We start from the raw sequence: 18,939 nt of genomic DNA on the forward strand, positions 1-18,939 counted from the left end.
AAGTTCTGAAATGGAATAAGTCTTCCCTTTTTTATCTTAATTTTTAAACATGTTTGAATTGTGCAAAATGCAGTTAATATAGGTAGTGTGGCATAACTTATAAAGATTGGTCTCAAATATCTTAGAACGGGGGCAGGAAGACCCTGAAATTTCAGCATTGGACACCATGTCATAGATTGGATTTGGTCCCATGGTTCAAAGTATCAATATATATTGTACCATAATGTATGCCAGAAATTGGTTTTCAGGATTACTAAAATGCTAAATGTAGAGACCCAGAAATTTTTAATAAGTTTAACCATTAATGAACATTCTAATATATCTATCTGTGCATATAGTTAATTTGGTTAAAAAAAAACCTCTGAATATGTGATTTGGGTGTATCTAGATTATTGATATTTTTAATCATGCATGTCTATCAGGGTGCCTTAAGCTTTTATATAGTGAAGGGACATCAGAGGGTTCAGTAACCCCTCTAAGCTTTCATATAGTGATGGATTATTGAACCAGTTTTTGGTTTCTGAGTTAAGATAGACTAGCCAAATCATCAATTATTCCTTGCTTGAAAATGGAAGTAAAGCAAATCTACCTAGAATTGAGTGGACCTCATTCTATCAATCAAGGCCATCTATTCATAAACTACTTACAGTTGGAAGTGATGTATCAAAATTTTCTCACTAGATTGGAATTTATAAATATTAACAAGATATGTAGACTGACATAGAAGAAGCTTCAAATCTAGTGGCTTAGCTTATTTATTGAAAAAAAAGACTTAAAATTTAACTTAAAAAATTAATCCATTAAAAGGCATTAGTGATGAGGTTTGGTTGTAGGTAAGTGATATGAATGCCACGCTTTGTTAGGCTAGATATTTTCTATGCAGTTGGGATGGTCAATAGATTCCTAAGCAATCTGGGAAAACAACATTTGACTGAAGTAAAAAATATCCATAGCTACTTGAGAAGAACTAAGAACTATACCTTGGCATACAATGGAGAGGATTCCGTGGCAACAAGATATATACTATATAAATTCAAGCTTTTAATCAGATCTTGGAGAAGATAAAAGCACTGTTATCAACAGCCATATTGATACCTCAAGCAAATTTCAACTATAGATCAGCCTTGATAACATCCAAATCTTGGGATAAGTTTCTAACAGTTTGATACCTTTGTTCCTAACTGAGTTTGATTCTATGTCTTTTCTAAAGAAAAGTAACAACAGAGAAAGCTTCAGTGGAGCACAGAGGCAAAGATCTTTGGTGGGTGATGGAGAGTTTTGGCTGAGCACAAAGACAGAAATCTTCGGCAGGCGGTGGAGACCTCCAACGGTAAAATGACGGGAAGCAGAGAGTCTGAGATAAGGTTTTCCCGGGAGTATGCATTACAAGAAAAACAGTCAAAGCCGGCGTTCTTTCTCATTGCTGCTATAGGGATATCTGAGGCCCGATTTGTTTTAATAGCTGACCCAGCGATTTTTAAAATATATTCGGCGGATTTTACTGTGAATCGGAATTAAACCGGTCCAACCTTACAACGAACCGGTAGGGAGGCGAAAAAAAATTTATTTCTCCCGCGCGAATTCTCCTCTTCGACAAGACATAAGGTTCTCTGGTTTCCAACAGAGAACCTTGCAGACAAATTTTGAAGATGACAACTTATTCTTCACGAGCAAGAAAGTTGGGAAGAAAATCTAGGGTTGTGCGATTTAGAGATAGGGTTGTGAGATTTTCTGGGTGATTTAGGGTTTGTGATTTTCTGGGCGATTTAGAGCTAGGGTTGTGTGATTTTCTAGGTGATTTAGAGCTAGGGTTGTGCGATTTTTCTGGGCGGCCTCTATTCATTCGAGCAAGAGAAGAGAAGGTAACGTTCCGAGTGACCTCTGTTCGTTTGAGCTAGGGTTTCCCTTTGTGCTTGAGAACAGGGAAGTTTTTGGGCGCTATCCAAGCAAGCACCGACCCCTGTTCGTTGGAGCAAGAGAAGAGAAGGTAAGTTCTAACCCTTCTTTTAATAGTTTTCATAATCATCGGCAGTGAACAAGAGAAGGTAAGTTCTAACCCTTCGCTGGAGCAATGTCATGGACTATTATCAATTTCAATTTGATTACTTCTCATATAGCTTATGCAGTATTACTTTCTTAATGGTGTTTATGTATGGAGAAATTTCTATGGTATACATAGTATATTTGAATGTTGCCTGTGGTCTAAGATGATTTGAAAATTGAAAATAGGTCCAAATGGATCTCCAATAAAACTGGAGTTCTTTCTTAGAATATTTGTGTATTGAACTCAAGTCCTTGTTTACATTTTGTCCCTTTGAGGGACTTCCAAGGTAGTCAATCCCGTGATGTTGGTGTCTGGCATTGAAATAAAATTAAAATGATTATATGTCTACTAGGAGGGACAAGTACCTATTTCCTGGGAAGCTAACAAGAATTCATGAGCCCGGATTTCCTACAAACTTTTCCTACCCACCGTGATTGGGGCGACACATCTCTTAATTCATAATAGAGATGTGTGGCCCCAATTCACAACGGGTAGAGAGTGGGTAGGAAAAGTGAGTAGGAAATCCCGAGTGAGAATTCATTGGCTTTATTTACAAGGATGTTAAACCCTCTTATTTATAACAGGTTTGATCTACACATTGTTAAATTATTGTTATTTTTTTATTAAAAGAACGGAAAGAAAGAAAAATACTACCTTCACTGTCATTTATCACCACTAAGCCAGATGCACCTTCTGATTGTGCAACTGTGCTTTAGTTATGATGGCACAATCTCCACGCATAGATACAACTATAGAGTTGGATAGCTGCAAACCGAAATTTTGTTTAAAATAAAGATTAGTAGCTTAAAATCTAAATAAGAAAGACAACAGAAAGAAAACGACATAAAAACAGTAGAAATTCAAGAAAGATTGATGAATTTGTGGTTGTGCTCCTTTCAAGCCTGAAACAGAGGTTAGGATCTAGATTGATGAATTTGTGGTTCATAAACATGGGTAAGATGATACTATGGGAACCTTCTATCATTCTAGCCTTCTAGAAGGACAAACTCATCTATAATCAGGAAATGTTATGAACATCCTTTTTTTCCTTTTGATATATAAATGAAAATATTCTTTGAATATAATAATTATTCCTAATGAAAATCTCATGACTCCACAGACCAACACACAGAAAAATATAGAACAGCCCAAGAGAGCTCTGCATTGTCTAAGACTTCAACCATTGAAATAAGATAGAAGATTAAAAATGATGAAGAGCAAAGTTGGAACTAATCATTAAAAAAAAAGAGCAAAATTGGAACCGACTCAATTGAGTGTGCTATCTAGTAAGGCTTGAGTTCAATAGCAAGTTGGAGATTCCAAGTTGCACGCATGGCCACAGGAGGCTTGAGTATTTGGGGTTGGTAGCCTGGCCCCTTCAACTTTGAATCATAAATTCAAAATTCATGATTCATGAATTTCCTCACAGATTAACCATCACTAGAATTCTTAGTGGCTGCTCTGGATTTAGCTGTCTACTGAGTTCTATTTTTCCCTGTCCAAATCTAAAATCTAAAACATGTGAACACAGTAGAGATCATACTTCAAACAATATTTTAGTACAATAATCTCCATGGTGAGAGTGAATCATATTTCCCAATCCTCTTTACTATGGGATGCATGGCAAATTATGGATTTAGAGTGTTGACAATCTTCCAGTTCCCAATCCCAAGATTTTTCCTATGTTTAATTAAATGCAAATTGTTCTTGATATCTTTCTAATTGTAGTTTTTTTGCAAGAGAATTAGAACTGTCAATGGTCCATGCCTCCAGGTCAGCCCAACATAACCAAACCAACTCAACCCTATTAAATAGGATCGGGTCCCATTCTTTAGTTCCTGTTATTAATTGGTTATTGGTCCTGCTCTGGGTCTGCACTTGGAATCCCAATTATAATAGGGTTAGAATTTGGGAGAGAGAGAGAGATTGAAAAACCCTACTCTAAGGAGACTGCCATATTTGCTTCATGATAGCTATTTTTCTGTCTTCTGGGAATATGTTTGACCTAGAGCTGGGAGTTGATTAGAACAGCATGCCAGTGTGACAGCAAACAGAGCATAGACACCATTCATGGTATTACAGTGGTAAGAGCTCAAGCCTCACACTTTGATCATTAAGTATTTAATGGCGGGATTGTCTATCCCTCCTGAACTTGTGAACCATATCCAAAGAGCTACAAATCCATGTCTATGAGGTTCTTCCATCATTCCAATATCAAGGAAAGATGATCTATAGCTCTTGAATGTTCTTTATTTCTTTTTCCTTCTATTTTTAGTTTGTTTCACATTTCAATCTTGTATTTGTGCTGATTTTGGGATTTCTTTGTGTGTTCTAGCCCCTTGGATGCATATTTTAGTATTCTGAGGATGTTTGTCATCATTGGTCTCTTTCATTGTTGCTTATGCTTGGCATTATTTATTTATTGGCTTAGTGATCCTTTATCTACTTTCTCAAAATGCATAGCAAATATTAGGATATTTTAGAGATTTAATATTTTGGAGCTTATCCATCTTTAATTTACACCTCTTTTTGTTCCCTTTATTTTTGGGACGAAAAGTTGTTAATCAATATAGGGTCAGTTCTGATCCATTACTTGGAGAACCTAATAGAGCCAGGGTTGGAACCAATGTTTTTGAATCCATGGTTGAACTGGAAGGTCAGACCCATTGACCCATCACCTAGCCAGGTTTTCAGGTCTGTCTAGCCCCCAAACCATTTACTTGCAAAAAAAGGACTCAGTCAATGACCTAGTTATCTGGCCAGTTAAACTGCTGAACCGTTTAACCCAGTTAATGGGTCACGGGTTAGACGTTGATTCTCTTTTTCTGCTGTTTTTTTTTGTATTTTTACCTATTTTCATCAATAATACAATATCTCATTGATCACACTTATTTTTGTATGTAATATTAGTGATATGCCCAATATTTTCTGTAATTTTATTTATTTTTCTGCGTTTGTATATCTTCCTCATCATCATCTAATGGGTTGTTTGATAACAGCAGAAGTTGCTGGACTGTACTACTTGTTGCTTTAACTTCTAGTGGATATAATAATTAAATGTTAAAATATTACAAAAATGCCACTAACTACTCAAGCTAAAGGGAAATTCAAGTTTCTTCCAAACTGTTTGCCAAATCAGTTGCCTTAAGAAGGCACTCCTTTTGTTTGACATGCTTGGCTGTGTGGTTGGTTTTGTAGGACCCACTGAAGCCCTTTGGGTCCCATTGGGCAAAACTCTAGATTTCTTGTTGTTTCTCTTCCAAGATACTAGACTTGTATTATTATGTGGAGAAGTTTTTCTTGCATGAGGGAATATGGTACTTGGAAACTAATGCATTTATCTATAGGAATACATTCTACTTGGTTCAGCCTCTGTGATCAATTGTCTAGCAATAATTGATGTCTCATTAGTGTATGTTTTGGAATATGATTTCATTATGTGATTCTAATTATCTGCATGCAAGGAGTTGAAAATTAAAGGTTTCACTTTCATTTTGCAAAGTGGCTAATATGGGATGTGTTTGTCCAGTGATTGATATCTCAAGGATGATCATCTTACATCCTAATGGGGCAAGTTTACTTCTTGTGCATGTCCAAGATGAAAATGGTAACTTCTCCATATGCTATCTTTTGCTTTTCATCTGTGGCAAACTGGTTTGGTTGAGAACAGTTCTAGCTAGAATTTCATTTTAGATATATTTAGAGTTGTGTTATTTTATATTGAACATTATATGTTCTGCTAATAAAACTTTGCTTTCAGACAGAATTCTATTAGATATAGTAATATAGTAATGGCATATTTTGTCATTAATCCTATTCCTGAATCCTGATTAGTCACGCTGATCTCTTTATTTTTTCTGCTTGTTGTACATCTTAATCTACAAATGCACTGCACTAAGGTCATTTCTTAATTCTTACTCTCTAGACTGGGGTTGAGAATTCAGATTCAACTATTTATTGACAAAAATAACTAATTTTGATATCTTGAGTGGAAACAGATTTTTCATTGAGAATGTTGAATACATGGACATTCTCACTTATCAGTTATGATTGCAAGAATGGGCCTTCTTTTGCTAGATTAAGGGTGATTGGACCCTTGACCTTAACATTCCTTTCTTATATTTTCTGGTTAGGTCACAAAAGTCTGTTATGAGATAAGATATATTCACTTGGCTGGGCCAAGTTTGTAACCCAATGTGCCCCAAGCCCCCAAACAAAGTAGTTCTTGACTAGCCCAATTGTCGGAGACCTTGGGCAGGCCACAGTGTGTTTACACATTGACAACACAACATCTAGCTGTAGTGAATATTCAAATCCAACCTAACTGAATTGGGTTAAATCCAATCCCTTTCAGCTTTATTTGGGCTGGGCTCAGTTTTGTGAATGGAAGTAGTGTTGCAAGTGGACTTGGCTGTTGTAACCTACTGTTCTCCAACCCAAAGTACCTAACTAGCCGAATTGTTAGAATATGGTAAATTATCTATTCAAACATCAGATTCAGGGTTGATTAATCAAAATACAACAAAAAACCAGGTGATGCACACCTAGGTTTTGGTGAGGCACATCCAAAATTTAAAATAGCAGAAACATCATTTCCTTAGCATTTTCTTATTGATTTTCTCTTGGTGAAGGAACATCACTTTGCACCATCCATGCCAAGGGAAGGGGATCCAACATGGCATTCGATGCCATGTTGTCCAAATGCAAGCATTTCCTTTATCATCTCTTGTTTGTGCAATCTCCTTTGGAGACCAGCAATGCTTACCTAAGATTACTAATACCAACCATGTGATACAGAAAAACAAGGATAGTTGCATAGAATGAGTTTTCTTATAGGTGCCATTTGTTCATAGAAGCTCATTATCTGATGTTCTGATTTTTTTAGTTCTTTCTTATAGGTGCCATTTGCAGAAGTGGTGAGAAGGAAGGCTTCTATGAGGTTGTACATGGACATGGCTGGACAACTGGCAGAAAGGCTTGCAACAAAGAGGGAGGTTGAGGTCAGAAGACGGGAGCAGTTCTTGAAAGCACAGAGTGCTTTCTTACCTCGGGATGTATTTGAAGGATGACTATGTAAAGCATCTTCAATTCATGCTAACGATGAAGGAGATGCAATGCCTGTCATATCGGAAGCGCATGCAAGAGATTTTTTTTCAATGCCTTTTACTTTTTTATGTTAATTGGATGTTATATTTAAACAGTTTGTTTTGGATATTATAATAATTAATAATTTAATTAAAAGTTTTTTTTATTTTTAATTTGCATTTCTTATTCAAATTTATTTTTATGCATTATTTTCCATGAGATTTGTAATAAATAGGTACCAAAAAATGTTGAAATCAAATTGGTATAAGTAATAAAAAAAATTAAAAAACAAAACCGGCGGTCCAGACTGCCACCTAAAGACGGAAGTAATATTTCGACGGACCTAAAGCGGTGGTCCAAAGAGATCTAAACCGGCGGTCCTGACCATTGCTTGAAAAACGAAAGCAACATTTCGATAGACCTAAGGCGGTGACTACCGCCTTTATTAACTATGAGCCGGCGGTTCTAACATACCGCCGGTTTAGGGATGATTGAACCACGTCGGATCGGTCCTCAAAGGTGGTGGTCTTGTCTGTCTAAACTGGTGGTCTTCACCTAGGCCGGCAGTGATTTAGGGGGCGGACCCATGACTGCCACCTTAGAGCTAAGGTGGCGGTCTAAAAGGCTAAGTCGACGGTCCTACGATTGCCGCCTTTGCCTGTTTTTCTTGTAGTGATGCGAACTAGGATATCAAAGTTAAACTATGGACGAACCCCTCCACGAGAAAATGCCGTGGCTGATAATATAGGATGCAGACAGGGTTGGTTCATGATATAGTGGGGATCAATCTCGTCTGCAACCAGCTGAACACCCTATTCATCCCGTGTAATGGAACAAAACGGTCCACCCACAAAATGAACACGATACCAAACACAACCTAAGGATCAGTTTGAAAGGAGTACAAATGTAAATATGTAGAATGTAAAACCTTATATTTTGTATTATTTTGTATGTATTTGTATTGTACATATTATTTTTATTTGTATTCTTTCCAAAATAAGCCTAAGTATCTACGCGTAGATCGTTCCTTCAATGAGCAACTAACTATAATTCTGATTGATCACTTTGAATTGAGGTGTTTCAGAATTTTAAGGCCACTTGACCAGCGATTAAGGTTTGCTCAGTTCGTATTGTTAGGTGTCAATCAAAATACCTATTCAAACTCCACAAATCATCCCTCTCCTACTACTGAAGCTGAAGACAAGGTAATAAATCGATTCAGTCGTCATAAGACGAATTTGTATTGTTTAATAGATCAAACTACATCCTGGACTGGGTTTATGGTCAATTCAGGCCCAAACCAAATTCGAGGTCAAGCTGATATGTCCTATTCGGGCCCAGTTAGATTGAGTTGGGCCCGATGTCCGATGCTAGATTTGGGTTGTTCGAAGTACTGATATGATATGCCCATAACATATTATGTCTTATGACCAACGAAATGTTAAATAGCTTAGACACCTGATCAATTTTAAAAGTTAACTAGCAGGTACGCATGAGATGTAGGGAAAATCTGAAAGATTTAATAATTTTATTTTTCATTTAATGTTAATTTATAAAAAATAATTATTGTTTATTGAATATGAATAAATTTTTTTAATAAATTTAGTTTTATTAATAATTATCTTAACGGGGACCCGTGTGATGCATGGGATTTATTAAGCAAAAGATAAATAATAGAAAGGGTCATTTACAAAATACCCTTATAGTTTCATGGATTTACTAAAAATCTACCCTATAGTTAGCATTTTACTAAAACACCACTTATAATTTGCAATGGATTTAATCAATCTTCCATTAAATGATAGTGGAAAATGACAGTGTTGACCCTATTGTTCATTTAAATATATTTTAAAAAAATAGAAATAAAAAATACCATTTTGCCCTTAATAAGGCACGACCAACCACTCTATTGGATATATTTGGCGCCTAATGGCAAAACAAATACTCCTTAATGAAAGGTTCATTAAGTAAATAAATTGTAAAACATATGGGATATTTTAGTAAAATGAAAACTATAAGGTAGGTTTAAGTAAATATTTAAAACTATAAGGTGTGTTCTATTAAATGACCCTAATATAAACACAAAAGAGTATACAATTCTTTTATATTTTCAACTTTTTAAATAATTAATAATTATTCATATTTTATATACTACTTTTAATAAATTATTTATAATACAAAAATAACAATAATTAATTTCAGTAAGGTTTACTCATCAAACTTATGAAACCGACCAACCTGATCAACTCGACCTGAGTTGGTCAGTTTTTTAGTATTTTTTGTTGGCTTTGGTTCAAAAAATTCCCAATTTGACCAAGTTGGATTAGTTTCACTTTGGCCATTTGTAAATCGACCAAAATCGAATGACCTAACCATGGATATATATTAATATTTTATATTTTAAATATAATTTTTAATATGAAAAAGTGAGAAATTTCCCATATTTCTTAGTCTAAAATGTTTCATTTCATAAATCTAATTTTTAAATTTTTTTTTAATAATTGATGTAAGTGAGATGGTTAGGCTACATACGGGAATCTCCTTGAAGGACAAAAGAAAGCCGAGTATAGGAGGTAGGCTAAAGGCTTGGGAAAATGAGGTGATAGAATGGTTATCTCATTATGAATTGGACCCTTATTTATAGGGAGGGATCCCAAGGTCCCGAAAGAAATGAGCCAAAAGTGTTTGGTTTCCATTAGGAAAAGGAATCTTGAATTTGGTGTCAATTGTTAGGGAACACTGTTAGGGTTTCACCACGCGTCTTATGAGATATCTCAAAGAGGAACTTTCATTTCCTTTGATGATTCTCATAATACAAGTGTAATACTTCATTTCGTGACCCTTTTAAAAAGACGTGGCATGGGGAACGTCATTATTTAGCTTGCGCACTCTCATTAGGCTCATGGGGCATTTCGTTACGCATGTTATTTAACAACACACGAGTTTCTATTATTTGTTTCTGATCTACAGTGAGTTTGTGCTCATTGCGATTATGTGATAACTTTTAAACTCATCGCAAGTCCACATAGGTCCAGAGCCCATTGCGGTTCTGCGATGGATTTAAACTCATCGCAAGTTTACGTGGGTCCAAAGTTCATCACAACCTGTTTCGACTATGAGTTCATCACAGATGTGTGATGGGTTATGAACTCATCATAGATGTGCAATAAGTTATGGACTCATTACAGGCATTCGCATAGTATTAGTTTGACACCTCCTCTTTGATGGTTTAAGTGACCACCATGTACCTACAACTGCATTGTAATTTTTAAAATAAATTAAATTTTTAAGCTTAAATCTTTTGAACTGATTGACCTTTTGTGAAAACCGACCCAAACCGATATAACTTAAGTGGATCAGTTTTCACAAAAAGGTCAATCGGCTTCAATTGACCAACTCTCCAATCTGACCATGTCAACTTATTGGCCAAATAGCCTACAACCGGTCCGAACCAACTCATGAACACTCATAATTTTAGCTAAATTAATAGTTTTATCTCCAATAAATAACAATAGTTTAATCTCCAATAATTATTAAAAATTTATAGTGAAAACACACAATTATTGAAAATATATTGATAATGAAAAATACAATAATTATAATAATTACAAAAATACAATAAGTACTATAAATTAAATTAAAAAAAATTCAATAATAGTAGTTTAATCTCCAATAATTATTGAAAGTTTTCTGTTAAATAACAAAACAAAATAAATTATACATAATCATTGAAAATACATTTATCACAAAAAACAATAAATAATTACTAAAATACAATAGACATTAATTTTAGTATATATAATTATATAATAAATACAGATTAAGAGTTTAAAATTATTATTAATAAATATTAATGTTTCTAAAAGTTATTTTCTCGAATTATTACTTGATATAAGTGAAATTAGTTATTTATAATATTATGTAAAAATATTAAATTATTATTAATTTCAATATTATGTTATAATTATTTTTTTATTTTTCAGATTTTTTTAAATTTATTACATATTTTTTTTATTTTAACTATTTAAAATCTAGTTATGTTAAATATTTTTTATTTAAAATTTTTAGTTATTTAAATACTTAAATAAAATGTAAAATATTTAAATTTAAAAATATTAATTATTTATTGAATTTAATTATCCATAAAATCATAATTTATACTATTATTACATAATTTCATATTAATTTTGTAATATATTAAATTATTCTTAATTTCAATATTATGTTATAATTATTTTTCTACTTTGAAGAAATTTTTTAAATTTATTACATATATTTTTTATTTAAAATATTTAGTTATTTAAATACTTAAATAATATGTAAAATATTTAAATTTTAAAATATTAATTATTTATTGAATTTAATTATCCATAAAATTATAGTTTATACTATTATTACATAATTTCATATTAATTTTGTAATATATTAAATTATTATTAATTTCAATATTTTGTTATAATTATTTTTCTACTTTGAAGAAATTTTTTAAATTTATTACATAATTATGTTATTTTAACTATTTAAAATCTAGTTATGATAAATATTTAAATAATCTATAAAATATTTAATTTTTTGTTATTTGAATTTTATTTATTTAAAGCTATTACATATTGTTAAATATTTGAAAAACATTTAAATTGATAATAGGAAAAATATAATTTAAATTGTTAGTACATAATTTCGTGATATATTTTGTAAAAATATAAAATTATTTTTTGTATTTTTAATAAATATTTTAAAGTTATTCTATAATTTTGTTAGAATACTTAAATAATTCTTATATTTTTTAATCCAAACTTTATTTAGATAGATATAGATAAAAAGTAGGGGAGAGGATAAATAGGGATTAGAGATAATTTAGGAGAGAAACTCTTTACTAAATTAGTGATAGTTTTGGAGATAAATATGAATTAGAGATAATTTAGAAGATAAATTGGAATTAATGATAATTTTGGAGAAAGTGGGGGAGGTAGTTTAGGAGAAATTTTAGGAGAAGAGATTATTTAGGTTTAGGGAAAGCGCATTTTATTGGTTGTTTAATCTAATCAAGATAAGGAATGATTACTATTTTATATTTTTAAAACAAAAGAAAATAAAAAAATACAAAAAATGAAAAAAAAAAGATAAATAGCTTCTCTCAAAGAAGAGATATACTGACGTGGATGAACCAATTTTAATATATATAGATACCGCTTTTAAAGATGTCCTAATTAACTTTTAACCTTAATAATATATTCATTTAAAATCATATATATATATATATGTTTGTATACAAATATGAAAATCTATGGTATAGTATCGGAAAAGCTTTGACCAATTAAAACACCCTATAAATTTTGATGAATACCACCAAATTGGTCACCCCTAATTGATTTTTTAATAAGTTTTTCTAATATCTTATCTTTCTGGTATCATAATTAAACCGGATATAGTAATTGAACCAGATTCGAATTGAAATAAGATTGAACCGAGGTTGAACTACCTTTATATTTGGTTTGAAAGAAAAGGATAGGAGAAGAAAGAAAAAGGTACAAAATCTTATTAGATTTGTAAATACTTTTTATTTTTTTCTGGGTTGGGTTGGGTTGGGCCCTCCCGCGTTGCACCCGCAGAATGAGAATAGCACCCAATTTCCAATTTCCAACGAATTTAACACCAGGAGGCTGAAAGCGTGATGATTTCACACAGAAGTGTCTAGAAGAACGTTTAGAGCCGTCGATGAAGAATCGAACGGGTGAGGATCCGGCTTCCATTAGAGAAACGTGGAGAGAGTTCCAGAGTCTTCTATTGTGGGGTTTCCTTAGAGCGGTCAAATGCCCAACTCCAAGATGAAGAGCAATCTCCACCGTCGATTTATAAAATAAAGCGCGTGGCCCCGTATATATTCACCCCACTTATTCTCTCTCTCGTATTCTTTCGTGCCCGTGGTTCTCGATTCTCGAGGTTCCAGTTATCGCTCGCTCGTTCCTCGACTCGTATCTTCGTTAGGGTTTCCTCGGCTTCGACGGGGGAATCTATCTCAGATCAAGCAAGCTTCACTGTGAAGGATTTCGATCGGAGCTATTGGTTAGACTGAGGGATTTTGGTTCTTCTGGTTTTGGTTTCTCAATTGATTTGGCAAAGGGTTTTCATATCTGTTGGAATTTTGATACTGAGGGAAGATGTTCGGAAGGCAGCCTAAGAAGAGTGATAATACCAGGTATTATGAGATTCTTGGGGTCCCGAAAAATGCGTCGCCGGAGGACTTGAAGAAGGCGTATAAGAAGGCGGCAATTAAGAATCATCCGGACAAGGGAGGAGATCCTGAGAAGGTAAATTTAGCTGTTTATGGATTTGTGTTATTGATTGTTCTTCCGTTGCCGATCTTTGTGTATTGTGTAATGGGACTTCTCTTTTTCCTCATTGTTTTATTGTTCAATTTGAATTGTTCTTGTTTTGCTTTGACAAGAACGATCTTTAAGGGTTTATTTCGTGATGGTGTTGTTGGATATTTTCTGAAAAGAATCCTTCCTTTTAGTTGCATTAGGGAATGCTATAAAAAAATCGAGTCTTGCTGATTGATTCCAGCGTTTTATGGGTGATTTGTTGCTTAGAAAAAGATTTATGAGTTTGGCAAATTGGCAATGACGCAAAATCGTGTCTGGTTGCCCTTTCGGGTATGTGTTAGGTACGCTGATCCTGGGTCTGGGTAGTAGATTTGTGCCCTTCTATTGATGTAGACGTTTTCCACCCTATTTTGCCTTTTTTTCAGCGGTTTTTCTTATGAATTGGAATGTATAAACTCCGGAATTTTTTGTTGTTTTTTGATATGCTCGACCTATTATATTGATTGTAATTTACATCATGCTACAATTGAATTGGGAATCTGAAATTTGAAAGTATGGGATTATTGTGATTGCAGTTCAAGGAGTTAGCTCAGGCTTATGAGGTTCTGAGCGATCCGGAGAAACGTGAAATATATGATCAGTATGGAGAGGACGCTCTCAAGGAAGGAATGGGTGGAGGAGGTGGCCATGACCCATTTGACATATTCCAGTCCTTCTTTGGTGGCAACCCATTTGGAGGTGAGATATTTCATTCAGTTTATCTTTTATTTGTTTGTGGAGCATTACTGTTGATTGATTGGCGTATTAAACTTGGACGGGGGTTGTTTTGTGATGATCAGGTGGTGGTAGCAGCAGGGGACGGAGGCAGAGGAGGGGAGAGGATGTGATCCATCCTCTGAAAGTCTCTCTGGAGGACCTGTACGTGGGTACATCTAAGAAGCTGTCGTTGTCCAGGAATGTGATATGCTCCAAGTGTAAGGGGAAAGGATCAAAATCTGGTGCTTCCATGAAATGTCCTGGTTGTCAAGGATCTGGTATGAAGGTTTCCATCAGGCACCTCGGTCCCTCTATGATTCAGCAGATGCAGCACCCTTGCAATGAGTGCAAAGGAACTGGGGAGACCATCAACGACAAGGACCGATGCCCACAGTGCAAAGGTGAGAAAGTTATTCAGGAGAAGAAGGTGCTGGAAGTCATCGTTGACAAGGGTATGCAGAATGGACAGAGAATAACGTTCCAAGGAGAGGCTGATGAGGCGGTATGTAGTGCATTATAGTGTTGTTGCCCATGGCACATCTGTTTTGTTGTCCTCTATAGACTCAACTTTGTCTTGAATGGTGTTCTTGTGCAGCCTGACACAATCACAGGGGATATAGTCTTCGTTCTGCAGCAGAAAGAACATCCCAAGTTCAAGAGAAAGGGAGATGATCTCTTTTATGAGCACACCTTGTCTCTAACTGAGGCCTTGTGTGGATTCCAGTTTGTACTGACTCACTTGGATAACAGGCAGCTCCTCATTAAATCTAGCCCCGGGGAAGTAGTGAAGCCTGGTAAGCTATAGGTTGTATTTTGTTCTGAAGACTCTAGCTTAGCTAGTTTTGGAAAATATAGTTGATAGTGGTGATTATTGATGTTTTTGGTGAATCTAAATTCTAATGACAGATCAATTCAAGGCCATCAATGATGAGGGCATGCCCATGTACCAGAGGCCATTCATGAGGGGGAAGTTGTACATTCACTTCACAGTTGAGTTCCCGGACTCTTTGACCATGGAGCAGTGCAAGGCGTTGGAAGCCGTGCTCCCACCGAGAACATCTCAGCAGCTGACAGACATGGAGCTGGATGAGTGTGAGGAGACAACGCTGCATGATGTCAACATTGAGGAAGAGATGCGGAGGAAGCAAGCTCAGGCCCAAGAGGCCTACGAAGAAGATGAGGATGTTCATGGTGGTGCACAAAGGGTACAGTGTGCTCAGCAGTAGGATCATTTAGCTACTACTCATGAAGTGGGTAATGGATGATTTTTTTTAGATGGAGGAATGGAAGATAGAGTGGGAGAGAACATGAAAGAACAGGAAATTGATATTGTTAACAATGCTTTCGTTAAGGTTTTTTGGAATTTTTCGTTAGTATATAAATGCAAGGAAGTTTTGTATTCAAATGATCAAATCCATTCTTGTGTTTCAGCTTCAATGCTACTTAATATTCAGAACACTTCTTTAAATCTTATATGGTGGAAAGCCTTGTTGTGGTTGATACTCTCTTACTTGTCCACTACTTGGGCTCTGTTTGCAGTGTACGTGCATTTATGGTTCAGGGAATAGTTGCAACTAATTTTAACTTGCTTTCTCCACTGCAAACAAACTAAAGATAAAAAAACTAGAATTCAGGGTATACTTGCCAGCTGGTTTTATATTTCTTTATTATGTCTACGTTGTAGACAACCTATAATAAGTAAACCAGGATCCATGCTCTACTGGAGGGGTGTATTTATTATTTACCTATAATTTTGTATGAATTGCCTTCATAACATGACTATTTCTTTGCTATCACAAGTATTCCAGGATTGTCCGGTGTTAGATTGGACTCGAACTAAAAAGGATTGCTTGAACCAAGGGTTTAAAAACCCACTCGGAAATAGAATCACTTTGGCCTGTGGTTTCTAGTCATGGTTCAACCATCTGATTTGAGTGGATCAAACTGGTGAAGTTAAATTTATAGTAGATTTTGCATCTTAACCATTATAGGAGATTGAGGGGTAGGTGTGAGATTGTGCAAAAAGGGCAGTTGGTTGGTTCAGTAGAGAAGAAGAGAATAAGAGGTGCCGGTGGCTGGCTCAAGTGAGAAGAACAGAAAAGGAGGTCATTTTAGCATCGATTGCCATGTTCCTTTTAGATCTTTTTCATCTCTTTGACTCTCTGGACTCCCAGGTTTCTGCATAGTTAGCTTTATTTTTTATATCATCAATCGAACCATTCTTCTGATCTCTTAGAAGTCAAAGTGATCTCTGTACTTGTTCACTTATAAGATTGTTATTTTTTCTTTATTATAGAAATCAAATAAAAGCCATGACAATCAAAATGGGAAAATTGAAAAGTCCAAAAAAACCTTATCTAGTTTTGACTGGAACAATCGAACCAAAGTATGGGGTGTGGAAGTCCTTTTCTATTTTTTTTTTCAATTTTTATTTTAAACTAATTTAAATTAGTCTGAATACAACCCAGGAACCATCAATCGGGTTGAATGGTTCAATGTTTAGATCTCTTGGGTTAATGGTTTTTTGACTATTTTAACGATTTTCTTCAAAATAATGGTTCAGGGTCAAAATGGAACCAATGACCTGAACGGTTTTCAGGTTGAACGGTTCAATTGTCTGAATCAACAGTTTTAAAACCTTGGTTTGAACCCAAGGAGGTTGGGTGTTCCCTCTGTATTCCTTCCCATTTTCAAAATAAAAAAGTTAAAAGTAAAAGAAACTTTAAAATAAGACATTTTTATTTCTTACCAACAAAAAACAATGAAGCTCTGCTTGTTTCTTTCAAATTCGTTTTTCATGGGTTTGTTTCGAGTCATGAGACGAGAAAGATGTTTAGAGGGTTAAAACTGAATAGGGACTTCCTAGACGGCATTCAAGTCGTCTTTTCAAATGACGTTAAACAGCTAAAGTTGATTAGGGTATTCTCAGAGGTGTTCAGGTTGCTGGTCTCCGGCAACCAATCCTACGATGTAAAAACCGAAAAACTTAATTGAACCAAAAAATCAATCAAAATCGAACCGAAAATCTTATTAACAGAACCAGTTGGTTTGGTACTTTTAAAAAATTGAAAGTATCGGTTCGATTTTGATTAACCAATATAGAAAATCGGAGGTTAATCGAATCACTTGGCATACATATATTTCTATATATTTTATTTGCATTTTCTATATATTATAAATTAATAAATATTCATTATACAAAAATATATATTTTTAGTTTTTATTATATATATTTTTTATAATATATATTATAAATATAAAAAACCAAAAATCTGGTAAACTGAACCAACGGTTAACTGACTTTGGTTCAGTTTTGGTTACCTGTTTTCCAGAAACCAGTAATATCGGTTTGGTTTAAAAAATAACTGAACTGTAAACACCCCTACTTACATGGCATGCTGCTGGAAACCAGAGATAAAGGACTGAAAGCAAGAAATTGTTCAAGTGGATTGTTTGTTTTTCTACTGGCCGTTGCCCAAGGTTGCCAACAACTTAATTTAACTGATAGAAAATAAAATAAAAAAAATTAAAGGAAAATTTCAGATTAATACCCTATACTTTGAGTCTAGTCTCGATTGGTCTCTAATCTTCAAAACATGATAACCCACTATCTAAACATTCAAAATGTATGAACTTAGTATTCACCGTTCCGTCAATTATGTGTATCACCTGGCATCAAATGACGATTTAAAATCTTTGAAAATATCAAAATTACGCTTCAAAATAAGACACTGTTTATGAAGAAGATGAAACAGATGTATAAGTTTTAGATAAAACTTTGCAAAGGAATGATAATGCTCGCAGCCATTAAACCTCAGTGTGGGAGCAAACATGACAACAATAATAACGAACCCATTTCCAGTAAGTTTTGGTTTCCTCCATGTCCCTCCATTCTTCATTCTCAGCACAACAGCTATCGAATTTTTCTTCCTCATCTTTCCAGTAATGATCCCAAGATAGGGAGGCCAAGGCATCCAAGTTTGTGGAGCTGATAAACAAGCATTTTGCAACAAGTGCTATTTCAAAAGGTATCCATTCTCTCTTCTCTCTCTGCGCTTGACTGATATTTGCTTAAAAATTGCAGCCGAGAAGTCCAAAGTACATTTGATTACGCAACCGTCTCCTCATCTCCCACAGGTAATTGGATGTAAAATCAAATCCTTTTTTGTTCTTTTGCATGTTGAGATTTTGAATTTTAAGATTCTTGAGTCTAGAAGAACTTCGTTTGAAGTGATGATGAGTTTGAAAATTTCTTGGGAATATGTCTGCGATTTGAAAATTCCTGATTAATTGTCTCGGAATTTGATTCAAGATTGTTCTTGTTTCTTTATTTGTCTTGCTGATTATTCGTTAAATGAATACAATCCCGGAAAAAGATTGTTCTTGGGGTGGTCGTTCCTCATCTTCCAATTTTGCTTTTACACAGTTCAGAGTTCAGAGTTAATCTTTCATCTTTTAGGCATTTGATTGATAGGACGAATGACGTCTGTTCTTGCGATGTTGGTTGGATAGTAACAAGGAGTGCTGGTGTTAATTAGGTCAGGAAGGTCATGACACTTGAGATGAGTTCGAAGAAGGTGGCCGAGGTTTTCGGAAACTCAAGCTGTAGTCCGACGAGAAGGGCTTCGTATTTGGCTTCATTATTGGAGGTAGAGAAGCTAAACCATAGTGCGTATTCCACCTTATTGTCATCCTAGATGAGAAGTATGAGGCTTGCTCCGCTTTTCT

General features: G+C 34.6%; 1 protein-coding gene and 1 long non-coding RNA gene across 2 annotated transcripts; both read left to right on the forward strand.

The window, feature by feature from the left end:
- Positions 1–1,553: 1,553 nt before the first annotated feature.
- On the forward strand, positions 1,554–7,302 carry LOC104601431 (uncharacterized). Its single transcript, XR_735873.3, has 3 exons — positions 1,554–1,987; positions 5,574–5,651; positions 6,943–7,302. It is a non-coding gene; the product is annotated as an uncharacterized LOC104601431 (long non-coding RNA).
- Positions 7,303–13,016: 5,714 nt separating this feature from the next.
- On the forward strand, positions 13,017–15,684 carry LOC104601432 (dnaJ protein homolog). The gene is made up of 5 exons (XM_010264752.3): positions 13,017–13,440; positions 14,031–14,193; positions 14,295–14,713; positions 14,807–15,005; positions 15,118–15,684. Exons 1-5 carry the CDS (start codon positions 13,291–13,293, stop codon positions 15,435–15,437), a joined length of 1,251 nt encoding a protein of 416 aa, XP_010263054.1. The 5' UTR covers positions 13,017–13,290; the 3' UTR covers positions 15,438–15,684.
- Positions 15,685–18,939: the final 3,255 nt, after the last annotated feature.

This window comes from Nelumbo nucifera, chromosome 2 (genome assembly GCF_055504915.1).
Source record: "Nelumbo nucifera cultivar China Antique chromosome 2, China Antique-T2T, whole genome shotgun sequence".
NCBI classification, from domain to species: domain Eukaryota; kingdom Viridiplantae; phylum Streptophyta; class Magnoliopsida; order Proteales; family Nelumbonaceae; genus Nelumbo; species Nelumbo nucifera.

Bases quoted from the DNA above. Each gene is read 5' to 3' on its own strand.
- LOC104601432 (XM_010264752.3), top strand. From the start codon at position 13,291: ATGTTCGGAAGGCAGCCTAAGAAGAGTGATAATACCAGGTATTATGAG. The intron at 14,194-14,294 runs GTGAGATATTTC...TGTGATGATCAG, and splicing joins TGGTGGCAACCCATTTGGAG to GTGGTGGTAGCAGCAGGGGA. The intron at 14,714-14,806 runs GTATGTAGTGCA...GTTCTTGTGCAG, and splicing joins AAGGAGAGGCTGATGAGGCG to CCTGACACAATCACAGGGGA.